This window comes from Gymnogyps californianus, chromosome 10 (genome assembly GCF_018139145.2).
Source record: "Gymnogyps californianus isolate 813 chromosome 10, ASM1813914v2, whole genome shotgun sequence".
In the NCBI taxonomy this organism is placed as follows: Eukaryota; Metazoa; Chordata; class Aves; order Accipitriformes; family Cathartidae; genus Gymnogyps; species Gymnogyps californianus.
In genome coordinates this window covers 9,981,084-10,001,927 of record NC_059480.1, presented here as the reverse complement: position 1 = coordinate 10,001,927, position 20,844 = coordinate 9,981,084, and the positions used below count along the sequence as shown (strand labels likewise).

Sequence of the window (20,844 nt, the reverse complement as noted above, 5' to 3'; positions counted from 1 at the left end):
GTGTGCCACTGAAGTCTCCGATGGCTGCAGCTGGCCCATCAGTTAAAATGAAAATGATCTGAGTTAGCTCATCCAGATGAGAGGTGTTTCCATTTTTCAAATATTTAGCACACTGAATTCTCTTACAGTAACTTTTAAAGCTGGAAAATATGCAAAGTAGACCTTTATAGATTCTGATCCACAAAACAATGGTAATTTCCAATGTAAGCAATTAGGATTCATCTTATCCCAGCTGTATTTGTACAGAGTAAGTCTCATTTAGTCAAGCAAATCCCTTATTGGTGTCAATCAGAATTTTCTTTGAATAAAGATGCATTAATGAAAGAAAATTACTTTCCACCTTCTTTATTCCCAGCAGGATCTTCCACAAGTTTCCTTGCTTTTGCACTGCTTAAGCTGATAGGTACTATAGCGTTTTGGAAACTAATTTCTGAATCACTAGGAATTTGGGGGTTTGAATCTTTTTCTAATTCTTTGCAATTTTCTCTGTACCAGAATCTTGTGGGAACTGGCAATCCCCTTAATGAAATTTATTGGCATGTCGGCTTCACCACTGACACTGAAGAGTGTATCAGTTGTGCTGTGCAGCCCTGAAAGACTGGCTGGATTCTTTCCAAGTGCAATTCTTCAAGGTTTACTGAAAGACATGACAAATTAAATGTTTTGGACCTGACAAATGAATGTGTTTTAGGGTGGAAGGGAGGAGGTTTCACAGAAAATTTTCTTGATTCTACTAATTTTAATAAATTTGTTGACTGTGGATCACATACTGAGCCAAATGTAGCCTTTGTAATGTGGCCAGAGTTTGTTGACTGTAAATAGATGCATACCAGGCCAAGCAATCGTAAAAATGGCAAGGTCTAAAATAAAAGGAGGGACTATCTGCCTGCTGGTTCTGGCTGTGCTTCCCTGTCTTTTCCCCGAATACTTTTTGCAGACCTTCGATTTCCCCCCCTGTGCTTGAAATGCAAAACTTATTTTCCTTAAAGGAAATCCATAACACAATGTGGAGTGTGTTGGGAGCAGAGAGAGGGCAGGCCTGTGGAGTGAGAGCATTTTGAGTTGATGAGACCTGTCACTCCCAGCTCAGCTGCTTGCGGGTGTTGGGGACACCATAATCCCCACGTGGCTGCGCTGTCTCTGCTCACTGCGTACAAATTGCTGCCATGGGACTCGCTGCCAGGAGCGCGTTGGGTCGTCTGGCTGCTCACCCATGATCTCAGCTGGTGGGGGAAAAAGATGTGCCCAATGCAGATGCCCTTCCCATGGAAATCACCCCAGACATCAAACTGCTGTACTGCCTAATGGTGAATAGAGACGTACATTGGTCCTACAAAAAAGCAAAAGTTTTGGTGACTCCGTAAAAAGCGAATGGTTTTCTAACCTCAGCTTCAGCTCCTTGAATATTCAGACAGCTGTGGCTAGCATGCCTCAGAGCTGATGGGCAGTCTGTATCACTAGCATGTCTGAAGAGAGGGTTAAATTCAGCCTTTATACTACACCTCCTCCAAAAGTCATGGAGTCCCGACTGTTCTTTAGCTTCAGTTTGGACAGGCTTGGCAAAGAAATACTTAATTTAAATTGGCCCACCATGGTGGAATAAAATTGACTACATATATTAACCATATAAAAAAATCTGAAGTCATGTATTATGCCAGAGACAGTATTTAACTGGGGAGAGGAAAGGAAGAACATGAAGCGTGAGAAGCACTTCACATTGATATCATCCCAGAAAGTAACTTAATTTGCTGCTGCGAGTTGTAGTAGGATTGGGCTTGGTTAACAGTATCATTGAGAAAGCTACAAAGAATGAAGGAAGGTGATGCTGTTATTTCACTAAATGGCCCTTTCTCTTGTAAGTCTGCCCATTTCAGTAGTTCAAATGTATACTAGAATGAATGGTAATTTTAGACAAGCCATAGCTTGGATGAAATATAAAATCAGAGTCCTGCTTGATCTTGACCAATCTGGCCATCACAATTCTTTTGACTCTTTTTATGAGCATGCAGTGGATCCTCCTGTCATGAAGATATTTTAGTCCAGGTAACTGAAGTCCATCAGCTTAAATTCTTTCTGTGTATCTGTTTCTTTAATTTTCTTCTTCCTGGCATGAGAAAGAGGAGAAATTCATTTAAACATCTGTATTAAATTCAATAAATTTTAGATACTCAGGATTTGATATCTGGGAATAATACATCATTAAGGATTAGAAAATCATAGCATTTGGTCTAGTTTATTTTTAGAATGGGGAAGTGCTTGGGATGACTATCCAGAGGCTCTTGGTCTCAGTTTCATCATTTCCTCCTTTAGTGAGTGTTCACAGAAATACGACTTCAGGAGGATGATATATAAGTCATTTTATCCTATAATTATGAAGAGAAGATGGGTGGTAGCATCAATGCACAATGTCTGTGCAGCTGGAGGCAAGCCAGGTACCATATCTGTTTCTGTAAAATCATTTATGTGGATATTTTTGGTCATTGTTACTGGGAAAAATAATGCTTTTGTACCTAGACCAGAAGATGATGGCGATCAAGCCATACGTCACTGGTGGAATCTGGGCTGTTTCACCCATGTGAAATTAAGTAGTGATTATCCCTCTGTGGTGTTGGCTCCAGCGCTCATTAAAGATCTCTTCACTCTTTCAAAAGAGTTTGGAAAAGTTGGATCAACAACATACAGAAGTGCACTCCACAATACTGTCAAGGTGTGAGGTAAATGGTACTGCTGTGATTGTAGCAGGTGAGGAGTCAGAGAGTGCCCTTTTACTAGATGTATTCACAACCATTTCAGTACAACTAAATGTAATTCATTACTCACTTGAGATTAGAGAATATAAAAAGCATTATGAATATCCAAGCCAGCATAATTCGATTTTGGCACAGATTGCTAGGTTGGTCTGTTTCCAAAAAGAACAGACAAGTTAAATTGAGAAGAGGCAGCCCTATGGTTATTAAATTAGCTTTAAATCAGCCCTGCTCATTTACAAATCTCTGCTCGCAGGGAGAAATTCCCTAATCCCAGCGTCGCTGCTTCTGTCTGCCTGTGATGAGAAAACTGAGCAGTCATTCCATGCCTTCTAGAGAGAAACTGCTAACTAAACCAGCTGCCACTTCCCATCACAAATGCAGTACTAAGCATTGCAGTGCTAAGCTTTGCCAAATCCAAAGTACGGCTCTACAAAGGATGGAGTTGATGTCCACATTGCATAGTCTTAAGGTTTGTAAGAACATGCAGAATTGATAAAGAGAGGCATCATGCTTATTATACTGTCATGCCTGATGTTGGCAGGGAATGGACTAGGTTATCTCTGCAGTCAGTGTATTGATGAGGATGGGCTATTCCTTGCATCTCTGATTTATGGGAGTTGGCATAATACAGTATTGCATTTTATACAGGGTTTTGCTGTAATGCCATAGAAGGAAGAATGGCATTTGTCGTTGTATCAATAGAGAAACATCATCATAAGTATTGAAGTGCTTCACTGAAAAGTTTTGCAGTAATTTTGATAATGTCACATCTACTTACATTTAGTTACATTTCGGATGTGTAAACTTTCTTGTAAGACTTCTCTGTTAACATCTGTTAAAATGTTTCCATCAGACCATGCACTTTGCAGCACCGAGAGCAAGAATATTAGTGCTGTGGGAACAGTGATGTTCATACGCTCGCTGTGTTTCTCTGCTTCAGGGTTTTCTCGAGTTGCATTCTTGTCTCACGTAAATGACCTTGCAGCTGTCAAGGAGAAGTTTTCTCCTGGAGTGTTTCAGACAGCTATCAGGAGTGGCTTTCTGAGTGCTGCTAGTTTCTGAAGAGAAAAGAGAGGCCAATGTGACATAGCTTACCCTGTCTCCACCTGCATCTGAACATCTGTGCGATGCTAATTTTGAAGATGTAGCTGTGCTCACCCCAGCCTCGCAGGGATTTCCAGGGGGAAGAAGGAATACCTCTTCGTTCTGCCAGCCCCAGCAAAAAGGGTAGTTTCCATTGGCATAGAGAACCTGCAATGCCGCACATTTTTGTGGGATTCCCCCATATTTCAAGAGAAGTCCCAAGGTTTGTGGGATTCCCCAGCTCTTTCTTAGTCTATGACTTCAATAGGAAGGTGGCTACTTATGTCATTTGCTTACTTTATGGTTTTTTAAGAGATTTTGAAAGCTAACATTCATGACTCTTCCAAGGAGCATCTGACCTCGATTAATACTGTGTTGACACATCTCTGGTTTTGAAGAGTGGACATTTATGGTTTCAGTGGCATGTCTGACTTATTAAAAGTTGAGATTGTTGCAAAACCATTAGCCTAACAGTACCTGCTCTAGGAAGGGAGGGTTCTCAGTGTAGTCAATGTCACAAAGTTTCTGCAGAAAACGTACATATTTTAGTGAAGCCGCTGAAACAGGAAAAATACCTGCATGAAACACTTGTACCTCATAAAAGTCAGTGCATGTATTTTTTCACTTTTACTTGGAGTTTTCTTGTAAGTGATTGCTATAAGGTTTCCTACTGAAGGTAACAGTTACACTACTGTAAGTTTGCTTTCTGCTAAACGTGGACTGAGTGAACTTTAGACTGAGAAGAGAGTTAATAGGCTGAACTGTTGAAGGAACAGCTCCAACTTTTTAAATTGCATCTCTATCCTTGGAGGTTTTCAAGACTCATGTGGACAAGTTCCCAAGCAGCCTGATCCAGGGCTTTGCCCTGATTTGAGCAGGAGGTTGGAGTAGATGACCTGCAGAGGTCCTGAGTTATTCTGTGATTCTATCATAAGCTGTTCAGCAATTGAATAACTTTCTAGGAACATGTGTATCCTAATGTTTTAATCTATTTTGTGTGGCTGTGTAGCTGATACTTAATTAAAATTTCATAGATGCTTTTGATACCAAAGGGAGTCTTGAACTTAATATAGAAGGGAAACGGTGTTCACAAGGGCTAGAGAGAAATCTTGATATGACTGTAATTACTGAAAAAACAGGAACTCTCTAGAACAAAGTAAAAAGAGGGAGAGACTTGTATATTTGGACCATTATATGTATAATGTACCATGTGTGAATGAGAGATAGATATATATAGATATATATATATATATAAAAAAAATGATGGAGAATCATGAGATTGTCCATTGGAGAAATTTTTTTTTATGAAGATGTGAAAGCTTTCTTTTCCAATACACCATGGTTTTGGTTTAGGGAAGAGGGAGGGAGGGAAACCTTATATTATTCTGGATAGCACAGTGCAAGAACAGTGGGTAAAATACAACTTACTTAATGTCCACCATTGCATCAGACTGAAAAAGTGTTCTGCAGAAGTGTTTCTGCATTTGCTTTCCACTAGCGTCCTTTTTCTCTCTCATCACCTGCTTTTCCATCCCTGCTAGCAGTTCTCTTGCCCTTTCTCATTTACTTTTTCTGATGCTTAAGTCTTTGAATTAAGCAAATGTTGTCACTCTAATACATGACTCTTCATTTGTTTAATGTATTTTAACATGTCAGATGGGCTTCTCTTTTTCTGTTTTTGGGTTGTGTTTCAAGTCAGTGTGACTTTACTTTTGTTTGTCTGTTCCAATGGTGTTTTCTTATTTTACCGCTGTTTTGGGCAATGATAGTACTATTACGATGATACTAATCCCATTTCTGACAAGAGAAACCATGGGGATGCGTGCCAGATAGTTTATTCCAGGAGAATAACCTTGGATTATTACCAAGTAAGACAGTGTGGTGGCACTCACAAGCTACCAGCAGTTCAAGAGGTGGGACTGTGTAAGACAGTGAAGAAATTACTTGTTTACTTATTCTAAAACATATTAGCTCGAAGTCATATCTATGTTCAGTTCAAATTGTGTCTGTCTATTTGCCTACATGTATTTACAGAGAAAGAGAGAGAGTGTTCCTGAGAATGACAGGTAAGTTAATGTGGTGGTTTTGGTCTCTGTAATGAGCTGACAGATTGCTCTTGAGTTATCAGATGGAGAGTGACTGTTACAACTTGCCCGGCTTCCTCACTTCCACTGTTCTTGCGTGAGCTCAGCTGCAACAAGCTGGGAAGAATGGTATCGAGGGGGAAGAAGTCATTCATACTTTGGTCTAAAAAAGGAAAAATGCAGCAGATCTCAGTTTATGAAGGGGGAGGAAGGCAAACTTGAGTGTAGAGAGATTACCTGATGTTTTCCTTTTTCCACAGCAGGAAAAACCCAAACTTTTGGAGCCTTTGGATTATGAAGCTGTTATCACAGAGATTGAAAAAAATATTGGGGATAACCAGTTTAAGGATCTGATATTATTCCCCGACGATGACTTTTCAGTAAGTACAAGGCAAATATGTGTTATTCTTTCTCTTAGGTTTGTCTGTTCATTTATTTATTTTATCTTCATTGCTAGAGGGAGAGCCAGAAGTTGCCCAAGGGCTCTCTAAGATTTTCTTAATTTATGCGTAATGCCTTACTTCCTCCCACCAAATTCACTCTGTTTTTTTCTCTGACATTTGTATATGAGTGAATTTACTGTTCAGGATTAGATAAAGCTCGAAGCCCTGGTTGTTCCCAAATATATTTCAGGAACTCAGAAAACATGTTATTCCGTAACGTATACTTGTCTGTTTGCTCAGCACAGTGGTAGCTTGGCCAGTGCTGGAATCTCTCCCTACTGTAATAATCTAATTTAATCACACTTCTGTAACTTACATCCAGTCTTTCTGATCCTATTCTGTTTAATGTATTTGGCCACTAGAATCATACAGCCCATGATTCCTGGCCTTCTGTTCAAAGTCAGGCTTTTTAGATGGTGGCTGTGACATATTTCCAAGCTGTACCATTGCTGACATTAGATTGCATGAAAAAGATAAATCCAAATGGACTTGATTTTTGTTTGGTTTTGGGGTTGTCTTAAATTCTTCTCCAGTGGGGTTTGAGATCTGGCATCCTGAGTGATGGGGGTACAGAGTCCCCAGTGCTGAGGCAGGCTCCCATGGTGGGATGCTGACAGGCAGTGGATACCGGAGCCCACAGCCATGGAGCTGCCTGACCTCATCCCAGGTTCCCCATTGCTTGTCCTGGCAAGCTGCAAAGAAATTGAGGACATGGAAGTCCAGGGCAGCTCTCACCGTGGCAGTGATGGGGCAGCTTGGGAAGGCAGGGGCTGCCTGCCGGGCGGCTGGGGAGGCTTGCTGCCAGGCAAGTAAGCTGGCAGATTGCCTGCATCTTATAGTAACTTCTTCAAAATCAACCGATCTCTGTAAAAGATTTAGATTTTGATGAATAGGCATTCTCTAATGGAAATATATTTCAATTTGTGACCAATTGTAACTGCTGTGTGAGGGCCCTTCCCATCAGCTCATGGCACTGCCACTGTCCTGTGGGGCCAGCTTAATCTAATCGACTGCTTTGTTTTACTAAATGACTCTATTTCCTTGGTGGCATTAACTGAGTTAATGTGCTCATGGGATTGAGAGAAAACTAAACAGAATAGATTTCCTCATCATCGTTAATTCCTTCATCCATTTTGCACATTTGTGAATTTATGAAATTGAAATTTAGCATTATAAAGCTGACTAGACATACTGTGTGCTGTCGCAAGGCCCTTGAGCCCCTAGATTTAGAGTAACTGAGCTCAAGTCAGTGGAGCAAACCCTCTCAGCAGAAGAATCATGTCCTACTGCTCAAGACCTCCGCCTGTCAAACCATATTTTCATATCCTTATTTTCATTTCATTTTGAGCAGTTGCTGCCTGGCTTTTAGTAGCTACTTCTATTTTGTTTCCTCTGTGTTATGCTTTGCAAATATTCTGCATAATCTATTTCAATAAAAAAAAAAGAAGAAGAAGAAAAGATTAAGACAGATGAGAGAGGTACTTGCATAGTAGAGGTGGCCTGTACTCACAGAAGAGCAGAGGCAGTGGTAGGTATGGTCCATATCCTTGCAATAAACCTGTCTCTTTTCTTTGTTATCTTCTGTTGAAGTCACCTGCTGTAAGAAGAGCATATGCCACCAGACAAGACTGCAGAGCTTTCATAGCAGACAGGTTTTTCAGCTGCTGAGTGTCTATTTATAGTCCTGCTTCTTCCTGCTGAAATACCACCTGTGCACAAAAATCTGGGTCAGCCATCTGAGTAGAAAGAGATCCATGTCCGACTGAATTAGGAGGTGCTCAAGCTGGCTCTGAGTGTTATTTAATGTGATAATGCCCTAGGAAATGGTGGACGTTACCGTTTAACTCCTAACGATTACAATTGCTTCAGACTTTGTGGCTCAGTGTTGATGCAGCCCCAGTTTGGGCCTGTGTGTTAGCACATCCTATGGGCAAAAGTCTCTTCAGAGTGAAACCCCACCAAAAGAATTAGCTGAGGTAGTGAGCATAAGAGAAAATTCTGCTTTTAATAATGATTTCCCATTTCTGGATCTGTAGTATTCACCATGTGCATCAGATATGGGTCAGTTATCATTGTAGCTGCTGTACTGTCTGGTCTTCTGTTTTGTCTCAGAATTGCTTTCTCTCTTTAAATGCAATTCAAAGAGAATGCAGTTATTCTCACAAGACTTTTGTTAGTCATTTCCAACATCTTATGAGAAGTCTGTGCAACAGCAGAGAATTCTTGGTATTAATCTGAACCTGATACACTATATTCCTCCACTTCCCTGCATTTCAACAGAAGAATACAAAATGTATATGTTACAAAGATGCATTCTCTGGTTTTACTCCAGCCGGGGAAAAGAAGCTTCACTTCCTTGTAACTGTGCTTAATAAACCTTTAAAAAAAAAAAAAAAAATCATTGATCCACATCAGTTCCACTTCTTGTTTTCCTAGCAATGCCTTGCTTGCTAACTCTCCTCCTGCCTGCTCAAAGTCCAATTTCCCTTTGAGAAAAACCATGTCAGCTCAGCTTCATTTTTTACCTGCTCCTGGATCCCGTGAACAAATTACCCTTCTGTTGCTGTGCTGTGAAATAATGGCCAGTGGAAATTTCTGCAGCAATACAGCAACTGTGTGGAGGAAGGATCTGCAGAGCTTCACGGGAGCTCCCTGTCACATGAGTACGAGCTTGCACTGTACTTCTCGGTAGTAATAAGTAGGAGTTGATGGGCTTCCTGTTGCACTCATAAAAATGCATGTTTGGTAGGTTTGCTGGTGTCAGGGGACAAGTGATGCTAGTAGGTTTGCATCCTCACCGTTGGGTTACCATGCTCCATTCACCTTCTGTTCCCCAGACCTGGCCACACTCGCCCTTGACAACTGGAACTGCTGCTGTCTGACATTCCTATTTCTCACTTTTCTCCTACATGTTTACTGGAAAGGAGGCCATGAAAGAAGTGTGACAACTTCCTTCAGATTGGTCTCCCTCTCACCTTTAACCTTTCACATCTTAGTCTTGCATGGATTTGTTGTCATACATTTGTACTTCTGCTCCTAAGTGCCATCGTGTATCCAAGCAAAATGCTTGCTGTATCCTTTCATAAGTATTTTTTCATCCTTTCTTCATGTCACCATCCTTAGGAAATTCACTGAACCCCCAGGCAGTCTCTTTTCCAATCTCTCCAGGATCTCAAGTTTTGCATAGAATCATTGGTGCCCTCCCTTAGTGGGAACAGGCTCAGCACCCCTTTGCTAATACCTTTGCTTGTGTGGAGGTTCAGTAACTAAATATATGTTAACAATATGTTGATAAATATGTTGTTGTAAAAAGGTAGCTGAAAGTATTTAATAGGTACTTCAATTTGATATGGTATAAAAGCATGTTAAACTCTCTGGGTCGTGACAATTTGTTCCTCCTTCTCTCTCGAGGTACTATTTTTTAAATCTCCGTTTGGAAAGTGGAACTCAGACTTTCTTAAACTAATTGTGTAAATATGGCTGAATGTCTGAGTTGAACCTGCAATGGAAATAGTAATTTACTGCTAAATTTAGGACAGGTGTAAGATGGCAAAGCTTACCTGTGTAATGCAAAACCTATTGAAGTTCAGTCTGACATGTACTCCTGGCTCTTCTGGGCTTTTGAAAGCCCACCCAAGTGCCCTCCAAGTATCATAGAGGCCTTAGAAGAGGGGCTGAGTGGTGCAGTGCTGATACTCTCCATCACTGCAGGTGTGACTGCTTCCAGGCTTCTTTTTTTTTAGCTCTGAACAAGGAAGAGCCAAAATCTCCCTATTTTTCAGATTGTGAAACCTCTGCTATCTAGATGTTGTGCAGGGACAAAAGTTGTTTGTTTGGATATAGAAGTTCACAACAGAACCAGATGCAACTTTAAGGGCAGAGGGCAAGAGTAGGCAGCGACGCTGCCTCTTCACATGAAACAGCACGTGTGCCATAGGGGCAGCTCTAAGCGCAGGACTTAGAGCCTCCTTGGAAATAACCCGGTAAACCTGACTGTTATTCTACCATCAGAAGAGTTACAGTGGTGAGATCATGGGTTATTTTCAATAGCATATGACTTATCTCCCACTTTCCCATGTGACAGGCAGTATTTGCTCATCCTTAGAGGAGCAGAAACTGAGTCCATTATTCTCATGAGTAATGGGATATGGGTATCCTTGACGTGCAAGTTTGCATCGGCTGGGAGGAGCAGGAAAGCGAGAGGTATCTGGGCTTAGAGGGATGCACTCCAACTATTTAAATAGAGGGAGCTAATGCAGTCAGGAAAGCATAGCCTCTCACACTGAACATGATTCAGTGAGTGATGGGGCAAAATCTGTCCTTTAAATATGCTCTGTGCTTGCTTTCCTTTCGCTTTGCCCCCACGCATGTACCTCCTCGGTGAGGTCTCTGCTGGGACAGCAGACAGCAGCCTGTCGGGAGCCCCGTATAGCGACAGCATTTGCACGGTGGTATTTGTACAGCAAAGTTGCATCTTATCCTGCTTTTTAATTTGATGGACTAACTCATTACAGTTTTTGGTAATGTTAAGTAAATCTGTTTACTTGGATGAAAATGGGGCTGAGCAGCTTTTCTTTAGAGAGATTGAATCTAAGCATTAACATACAGGAACATTTCTGCCCGTGTGCGGTTAGCTCTCTTAGAAGGGCTGCTTTTTCAGGAAGTAAATATAATCATTTTTGATGCATCCGTCTAAAGATTTAACCACTGGTAATATGCTTTCAGACTAAAAGCTATTAGAATAGATTCAGAGCGAAAATGTTTGAAATGGCTAATGGAGTTTGAACTCCATTTTCAAATACTAAACTCACTGTGTCAGTGGGAAGTACACACTGAAAACATTATTGCTAATCAATCGTTGATAAGGAGCAATATTAACTTGTGGCTTTCACTGTAGAAAGTGGATGTAGCAAGAGAGGGCACTTAATTAAATTGTGCCTTATAACTAATCAAACACCTGGGGCCAACAGTTTATGCAAACAAGACAGCCTGGCTGAATGCCGAAAATCATTGTTGGATAAAGGATATTTATATAAAATAGATTAAAAAAAATAATTCAGAAGAATGGTGGAATTTAATGTTTTAGGCTGATACCTGCATTATTTGAATATCACCGTTTGCATGCACAAATGAGAAGATAGTTGGCCTCTGATTTGAACAGACAATTGCTATGATTGCCTGAACATTAGAAAATTAGGCTGCATTCAAAGCACATTTATAAATGCTGAATTCTGTAAATAAAATCCTTTATTTTTTTGATGACTCTTTCAGAAGTACTTAGTCTGTTGTTGAAATTTAGTTGTTTTCTGAAGTAAAAAGGTTTTGGTGAATACATGCTATGCCTGATCAGCCTTTAAGAGCATTTAACTTTGGAAGTAATCAACTATGAACAGGAAGTGTTTTTGTGGCAAGGCTTTTGCAGCTAAGTGGTTGAACATAACATTCTCAGAAGGGAAGTGCTTTGTAGTTTTTAAACAAGTTTAAATATAACAATACACAAGATTTTCCATGTCCCAATTCTATGTAAATAAACCTGTGATATTCTTTGGCAAAGTCTGCAAACGTGACGAGCCCAATGTTACCTGATTTCTCTGTTTTGCACGGATATGTTTCTTTCTTTCAAGTGCAGTCTTGTTGAGAAGGAAAGTGGGGGAGCGTACCACAGGCGAAACAGTGGGCTTGAGTTACGTCTTGTTCAGCTACAGTCTTTTTAACAAGCTGAACAAGGGAAGGGAGGCACAGTGACCCCATTAAGGCAAATGTTAGCTGTCTTGGTCAGTGTATTGGTACCAGTTGACAAGCGTTGTATTAGGTAAAAAATTTGACTTACTCTAGGTCTTAACTAAAAAAAAAAACCTGAAAGCTATCTTCTGCGTAATACATGGGGCAGATAAGTTTTGTTATGGGCAAGCAGAAGAGGTTGTTGGTCTCGCTGCAGCTTAGTCACCATCCCAACAGGGTCAGTGCAAGGTAGGGAGTGCATCGCACATCTCTTGTGGCCTCCCACTCTGCCTTAGTCTGGAAACAGCAGCTGATCTTCAGCAGTGGTGATATCATGGAAGGACGGTGTGCGTGCTTTGTGGCCGCCGCTGCTGCTGGTGGCGGGGCCCCAGCCCTGGGAAGAACTCCGTATGATGGACCTCAGGGGCTCAGGTCCATGGGTTTTCAGCTGTGCTCAGGGATTGCGTCTTCTTGGGACCGCTTAAAAAAAGGGACTTAAAATGTCATGTGTGTGTGAAGTAAAAGTAATGAAGCGCGTTCCAGAGACTGTGGGTACTGCTGGGAAATCCCTAAGCAACCAAGGATTCAGGCATCTTCACTATCACTAAATGTGGCCTGAAAATTCATACTTCTGCATCTGCTGTCCCTTTTACTCATAGACTAAATGATTGTGTAAATCTCCACTTGCACGCAGGCTTTGGTTATACAGCTGGGTAGAGCCCAGGAACCCGCATTTAGGAAACTGTGCTTAGTTTGTCAGAATGATAGGGGGTTTTTTCATTTTGTGATGTCTACGAGGCACCATTGTTATTTGTGGGAGCCAAAGTGTTTTAGTCACGTTGTATCCTGAGTTATCCAGATGAAACAGAAAAAGTCTGGGGAATCCCATGGCGTTTGCATCTGCCTGAGTGATACGTGCCTTTCTTTCATAACTACTCATATGGAAAGTGATGGGGGGAAATCGGTGTGGTCTGTGTAACCTGTAAGGAAAAATGCAGTCAATAATACCCAGGCAATTGTCGCATAGAGTCTGGGTGCTTCAATTTGTAGAGAAAAAAATCACTTCTTAGTCTGAGACTGGGGATTAGGAGGAGATCCTCCAGGGGCACAGTAGATACTGCAGGCTGCTTCATGGTATTAGTAAGTAGTGGTTCTTCATACTAAACCAGTCGTATGCCGTAGGCCTTCCTCTGGAAATCATGTGCCTTTCTGTAATGGAAGAGAAAATGAGCGCGGGAGATCAGATTCGTCTCGGTTTCAGTCCTTTGCTGTGTTGAGTGGTGGCGTTACTCCATTGTAACTGAGAGCATAATCCGGCCTGCTGGGGTATGGTTTTGTTTGTTTTCCCCTCTTATGGCTGACAAAATGAGTGGGCCAGATCTGTGGATTAATTAAAAATATCCCAAAGCTTCCTCTCATGTGACTTTTTGAAAGTGGCTGCCTTGCCTGACCTCAGCATGGAGGCCCTGGGTCACATAGAGGAGCACTGCTGGTGGCCCTGGCCTCTTGTTGGCCTGGTGGGAACTAGGGGATGCTTGGCTCCTTGCGGCGACCTTCTGGAGATCCACTTCTCTGTGTAGTTTCCTGCTGTGAGGCCTGACAAGCCAGCTCAGTCGGGAGCTGCTTTCAAAAAAAATGGCTTAATTTGTGCAGTGTCTGTTGAGTCTGAAAGGAGGTTGCAGGAAGCGTCAGGAGTCCTCTGTCAGTCTTGCTCTGCTGTCTGCACCCGTGGATGGAAATGCCCCACTCAGAAGCTGTTGCCTGGTTCCACTTGCTTTCCGACCATCAGGCTGTCCTGTGGCAGTCCTTTTGCAACTTATTGGGAGGACACTCTGCTCCTCTCTTCTCCTTCCAAAAAAGTCAAAGCTTTTAGTTCTGTTTGCACGTTCCTTGCTGAAAAGGCATGAGGTGCAGAAGGGAAGCGGAGGAAACAAGTAACGCTGTTGGATTTGGCGTATATTTCTGGGAGAGCATGTAAGGAAGACTTGATGACTTTGTTTTATCAGAAACCTCAGAGACTGAAGCAAGTTTGCTTGGAAGAACTTTGTTCCCAGAAATCTATTCGAACACTGCTCTTGTTTGTAATTAATGCTTTAGCTGATAGTATTGAATAGCATGTGTGGGCAGGAGCTGGGTTGTAGTTGTTGGTATGCATGTGTATTGGCTGCATGACAAATTGAAAAATGCAAGCCATAATAATAAGGTTCTTAACCTCTTCATGAGACAAAACTGCTGTTCTGTCACTCTGACTAATTTGCTTTTTTTTGTTTATTGTCAGACAGATACAATTTCACTGGAAATCAGGACGCTGTATCCTTCTGTGCCTGAAGATGCAGAACAAAAAGCAGAAAATTTATTTGTTAAAGAGGTAAATATCTAGTGTGTGTATCCTTTAATTTTAAATAAAACCAAGGGTTTGGGGGAAGCTTGCTATGATGATAATGAACATCTTTTTTCTTTTAATATTATTTAGGTGATTTGAGTCAGGTTTGAATTTTGGAGGCCAGGAGGAGGGGGTTAACAGCATATCTGCAGGTGCCTGTTCTGAGATGTTTGTATTTAGAAAAATTGCAAATGCACTGAATCAGCCTCTCATTCTACTGTTTTCCAGCTGCATTTCCTGTCACTACCAGTTCACTGATATTGATGTTGGTATTTTTACATGAGTGCTAATCGTTGGTGATCTGAATGCACTTTGCACTTTGAAAATACTGGTATCTTTCCAGAAAAGATAACTATTTGACACTGTTATAGACGGTTAGAGTTATTACAAGGTATGTATCTTATTCGGAGGTGTATATGATAGCTATCTGAGGAGTAGTTCCACTGTGAAGGATGTGTAGGGGTTTATATTTATTGTCAGTATTTAGAGTCTGTTCTACCTTCATAGTAGAAAGTCGAGCAAAGTTCTTCCATGGCAGTTAGAGCCCCACCAGGAGTGATTAATTGCTCTGCCTTTAAAAAAAACTTATAGTTGTATTGTTTTCATACCTGATCTCAGATTGTAGGAGAAGATTTGTCTTCCTGCTACCTCAGGGATACTTCAGGTTGTCACTGGTTTTATCACTTTGAAGGACGTTGGAGATGCTGGCTGCACTGTTCAAAGGAATTTACTTTAGATGGCTCCCTGAACCTTCTGCATCTTTCACTAGAGATGTAAAGTATAGCTCATCATTTGCATTAACAAAACAGATTTATGAAACCAAATTTTCAGCCAGCTTCTGTAGGGGATTTAATTACAAGCACTTATAATTAGCCCATAATGTGTGTGTTCTCTGCCTTTTTTTCACAGATTGGGATTTTTCACACCTGGCTTCCTGGTTTGAATGAGTACGGGCTATTTCATATTCGCTATAAGTGCAAAATAATTTGTGGAGGAAAAGTCAGTTGCAGACAAACACAGGGATTAGAAAAAATAACATCCAAGATGAGGCAGAAATGTAGCTGTTGAATTGTATGCAACATGACATTTTAAAGGCTGGCCCTATTTCTCTCCAGCAGGTCTAGAAAGAGCAATAACAACTTACTGCCAGCTCAAATTGCCTGAACTTTGCTATCTTTCTTAATCTGACAGTAGGGTTAAAAGATAACATAGCTTGTGGAATTATCTACCTTCCCAGAAGCCTCGCTGCCCTTTCAGCACTTTGGGGTCTGCTTTTTATTTTAAGGTTCCACAAGTTGCAAGGCCAGCACTGTGCTCATGGCTTTACAGAGAAAGTGGTGGCTCTAAAAATGGAACATAGTACACAGTGTCTGGGAGTCATTACAGCTGAGTACTCCAAGGGGATGCTAATGACAGCCTGGTAAAATATATATATTAATTGTGAAGATCTGTGGTTGTAGTCCACTGCAGCAATTGCACAAATCTGTATTGACCCAGCAGCAGTCTGTTGTGTTCCAGGCTGGTGTTCAGCACTTCTGGATGGATGGATGTGCAGGAGTGGAGTTTGTGACCTTCACTTCTTTTTTGGAGCTGTGAAAAAACCAACACTTTATTCAGTGGAGTCTTCTCTTTCTTCAAATATACTATGACATCATGAACAGTGAAGGCATCCATCTTGTACATATTTGACTATCTGTTGATCAGCTGGACTTTGTACAACCCAGGATCAAATGTCTAATTCCTGATCAGACTGTTGGGGAAGCTATACAAAGGCAATGTACAGCTTTATCTCGCTGAAGCCATTTTGGTGTTCTCCATAAGTGGTAACGACTATCTCTGACCATTAGTGTATATTACACTATCTCAGTAGTTTAGCAAGTTGTGACACGAAGACATGGAGCAAGTCAGTTAACTACAAATGAAGGGTCTGCTGTTGAAGGTGAAACTAGTTTTCTTCATGTGGCGCAGTGGTGAGGACATGGTACTGAAACTACTTCAAGAGCTCAGATCCATGATCTCTTGTCTCATCCTTGTGGACATTTGATGGTGTTCAGATGGTCTTGTCTATAAGGTACTGCTAGGTCATTTAAAAGGGTTGTCAGAAGTCTGTGATAATGCCTTAAACCCCTGTCTGTCTCTTCCTGGGTGTTTGTTTCCTACTGGTGACAGTAGGAAGGCTTTACTTCCACCTCTAGCTGTGTCATTGCTAGAGTCCTTCAAGGATCAGGTTTTTTCCCCCAGCCCTTACCAAAATCCATACATATGACAGCTTGGGGATTTGATCAGATTTCCTTTGCTCAAGTGATCATAAACAGTACTTACAGGCAGGCCAGGATGACTTGATTGCCTGTGCAATATCGATTTATGGATGCAAAAGAGCTGACAAGCCAGATGAAGAAAGATGAGGCTGATGTTGCTGAGGAAGGCTTTCAGTATGGATAGCATCTGACGCTGTCCACCTGTACTGGAAGGGTTGTGCCTCTAGTTGTCAAATTCAGTTCTCTTAATACTGCTTTTAGATTCCTCAGTAACCAAAAACTTTCACTGTTGGTGATGTTCAGATGTTATGGTAATGGGTGAGGTAGAAGAATTTACTTTAGATAAGATGTCTAACCGTCTCCTTTCTGCTGAAACTGTAAAATGGAAATTTAAAAAAATAAAATTAAGGTGACTTGAATAAATAAATAGTCCTTTGATAACTAAAAATTTTGTGTAGGATGCAAAGAGAATAAATATTTTACATTTTATGATTGATTAATATCTGAGTCCCTTTATTAATTTATACCTAATTATTAGGTATATTCTAAAGGTAATACTTTGTGAATCAATCATTCCTATACCTGTAGTCGTATTAGGATATTTTCCGTGTGGATTTTTCCACCTTAACTTTTCTTAGGCAGGAGGAGCTTGAGTAACTAAATTAGGTTTCAAGAAAAGAGAAGTTTCCAGAAACTTTTAAAGCCAGAATAAAATTGTCTTCAGTGTTTATTTTTTCTAAGTATTCCTGACTTCCTTGAATTCTGTACTGTACCATGCTGTTTCCTCCCAAATTCTGAATTTTCTCACTCCTCAGTCTGCTGCATGTATATTTATGCTAGTCAGCATTGTTCTCGTGGTCTATAATTTTGGCAAATAGAAACATTCACTCCACAAGAAACAAAATAAAATTCTTCCTTTTAGACAGTGAAAACATTCCTAATATCACCTTTCCCAACTCTGTATTCCTGAATATGCAGATCAAATGGCAATCCCTGGGATTTTTCCCACATTTCATTCAGAAATATAAGGGGATAGTGCATTTTGCAATTCAAAGTTATATTTAGTTTGAGGAACTTACGATATCTAATTGCAACATATTTAATCCCATATTGGTTTGCATCAAGTCGGTATTTTCAGAAAGCATGCATGCATATACACACACATGCATACTATTTTTGTCTGTGTATCTATATGAATGAAATTTTAGGTATATATGAAAAAAAAATCCAGAAAGTAAATAAATATTAGCTGTCAACTGTCCTTTCTTAAATGAGTTTAAGACAGATGATCCCTCCAAAAATGATAGAAGCTACTTGGATATGGTTTTGGGAAGCATTTTTGCAGAGGGGCTGGCCTCGTGGATGAGGAGGGGTGTGCCGGGAGCTGTGCAGGGGCAGAAGGAGGACAGGGCAGCTTGCAGCAGAAGCTTCCCTAGGTTATGCAGTGTAATTGTGGAAAATAAGCCCAGAGGGGCCTTTGAGAAGCTGTCTCATCTCTCCCTTCCAGGTAGACTAGGTACCTCCTGACCCGTCTTTCTTGCTTCAGGAGTCTGATCCAGCGGTGGTAGCTGCTACAGGAAGGGCTCCTTTGGTGACGTGCTGGGCCTTGGATCAGCTCGCAAGTGCCATCGCTGGTAGTCTCATCCATATTCTAGAAAAGGTGGTGGAGTTCATGTTGGATTCTTAAAATCCTCTTTGCTACCATCGTTCTGCTGTGCAGTTCTTACTGGTCACTGAGGTAGATTGCCTACTATCATGCAGATGGGCTGATTTGGGGCTTGTTAGTATTATCAAAGAGCCAACTTGCATAGGTTCAAGTCAGGCCTGTCTCCTTCAGAAGTCTGCTGGCACTCTTGAGCTGTGTTTGAGCACACTTGTAGCTTTAAAAGTCATTGTACAGCCAATTGCTTCTTTCAAATCACAGACATCTAGGCAGTTGTCATCTTAGCAACCTGTTAGAAAAAGCCTGGGAACAGAGGCCAGTTATTAATGGCATGTGTGACCTGATTGTGTCCTGCATGCGACATCTGGAATCTGCCAGCACGTTGAGTAAGGGAGTCTGAGGTAAACCCAGAATGGAGTATACTAACGGCACTCTGCACATGCAGCATTACTTAAACCTGTTTAGTGACTTTATATTTGACGTCAAATTGTGGTGTTTTAACTTATAGAAATTACTCTTAAAGATGAGGACAAAGAAGAAACGAGCTTGCTGGGGAGAGCTGTTGATACTGAGCTTTCCTGTACCCCAGTGTTGGCTCCTTGTCATTTGTGGGTGTAATTGTAGTCCTCACACTTCATCCTACTTATAGCAGTAGGGACCATGCTGGCTGAAAAGCACTATATCAAAATTAAATAACAGTGTAAGAATATTGAAATTTCATTTGATGGGTGATGTAGTTCATTTTGTCTGCTATAGTACGGTATTCATGTGGATGCCTCTTAACTTTTCTGTGTAGATTTTCTAGACACAAAAGTTGGAGTTGTCACTTGTAGTAAGTTTTTAGAGCCCTCGCCATTCATCTGGGGGATTTTTTTACTGGAGATTTTGCAGGTTGTGTCTACAGGATCTGTAAGTAATTATTAAACATGAGTTTTATTAATCATAATGTTAAAAGAGCCACAGCCTTCTGTATAACTCCTGAAAGTGGTTGTGTGTCCATACAGTTGATTTCTGAGGCTTTTTTATTTAAAGGTTAATCTGCATTGCTCTTACATATTTCAAAGTCAAATTAAAATGGGAACTCCTGTTGCTAAATGTCACAAAGACAGTTTTATTATTGCTCATCACAGTGCAGATTTCCCCAACTTCAAAATCTAAGTGCTTTCAGTACTTTAAAGAACTGTAGTATCGGGACAATGACATACGTTATTAAAGGGCAGTGGGTCTTTTGATAGCACAAGAGGTAAATGCATTTTTTAAATGTTTAATACTTCAAACTAATAGTGTGTTTTAATGTTTTGATTTGTTACACTGCTGTGTCACTGGACTTTACTATATGTGTGAACTGTGTTAATTTGGAAACAGCTTCGAGAGCCCCAAAATGAAGGTCTAGGTTGCTAGCAGATAGTTGTGATGCTGCTGTGCTTGTCGCAGGCGTAAGGAAGCAGGGGTAGGCCTAGGGTGGAGGGCTGAATTTCAAACCAGGGCGATCCCACTACCTTCCACCTTCTCAAATCCCAGCACACTGCCTTTTGTTGTTGCAGCAGAGGACACAGGAGGGAGGAGCGGTTGGGAAGGCTTTATGAGCAGTGCCATGCATGTCCCTGGTCACAGGGCAGAGCACAGAACCATCTCTGCAGCTTCCCATTTAGCACTGTGGCCACATCCAGCTCTGGAAGGTCTTTGCTTTCTGTTTCCAAGCTCTTGCATGGGCTTGCCCTTCCCTGTTCAACATCTCCTGCTTTCCACCTCAGAAATAGCTGCTTTTCAAGGGTGAGTGAGGATTGCTTTGTGCATGCAGTTTCTCTGCAAGAAGCCCATTTGTTCCACGAATTACTTTTATCATATGTGCATCTGTATTCTGAAGACCACATACCTAGCACTGTCTTAGAGAGAATATAAGCAGGGGAGTTGCTTTCAGATGTTTCACGGTGTTTGCTTCATTTATGTTTCTCTCACTTCTCATTCTCTTCTCTCCCCCCCCCCCTTCTCCAAAAGGTTCATTTGCATTGCAGGGTAAAACTTAAGTGTCTCTTTCACTGTGGTAGCCATCATGCTGTCATCGCCAGAACCAGAGCTAAGAAGTTACAGGTGTAAAAAGCTTGCAGGATTGTCTGTGTCTCTAAGGAAAAATTAGGCCAGCTGGGCAACAAGAAAAAAGAAAAGAAATGACCTGAATTTGATAGGGCCCTTGGGAATGGGCTGTGCAGCCTGCCTGGTCAACAATGCAGTGGGAAAGTTCATGCAAACATGTGCCAACCCTCCCACATCCCAAAGCTTCCATTTCTCTGTCTATATTTTTCCTCCCCCACAGTCCACTTTAGCTCAACAGCCCCTACACTGGTGCCTCTGCTCTTTGCCAGGAACAGTAAGATCCAGCTCTGGCCTCTTGATGAATTCTCTGCCTCTAGAAAGGTTTTTCTTGCTCCTCAAATCAGGTTTGCAGGTATTTTTCTTCA

The 20,844-nt window shown here is 41.2% G+C and overlaps 1 protein-coding gene across 3 annotated transcripts in view; it reads left to right on the top strand.

Moving 5' to 3' along the window:
- The window catches only part of DOCK10 (dedicator of cytokinesis 10), a 164,924-nt gene that overhangs the window by 54,877 nt on the left and 89,203 nt on the right, over positions 1 to 20,844 (top strand). For all 3 annotated transcript variants that reach the window (XM_050902199.1, XM_050902198.1, XM_050902201.1), the window contains exons 2-3: positions 6,178 to 6,297; positions 14,360 to 14,449. In XM_050902199.1, the coding sequence (XP_050758156.1) occupies positions 6,178 to 6,297; positions 14,360 to 14,449 (210 nt within the window). The remainder of the gene's footprint in view (positions 1 to 6,177; positions 6,298 to 14,359; positions 14,450 to 20,844) is intronic.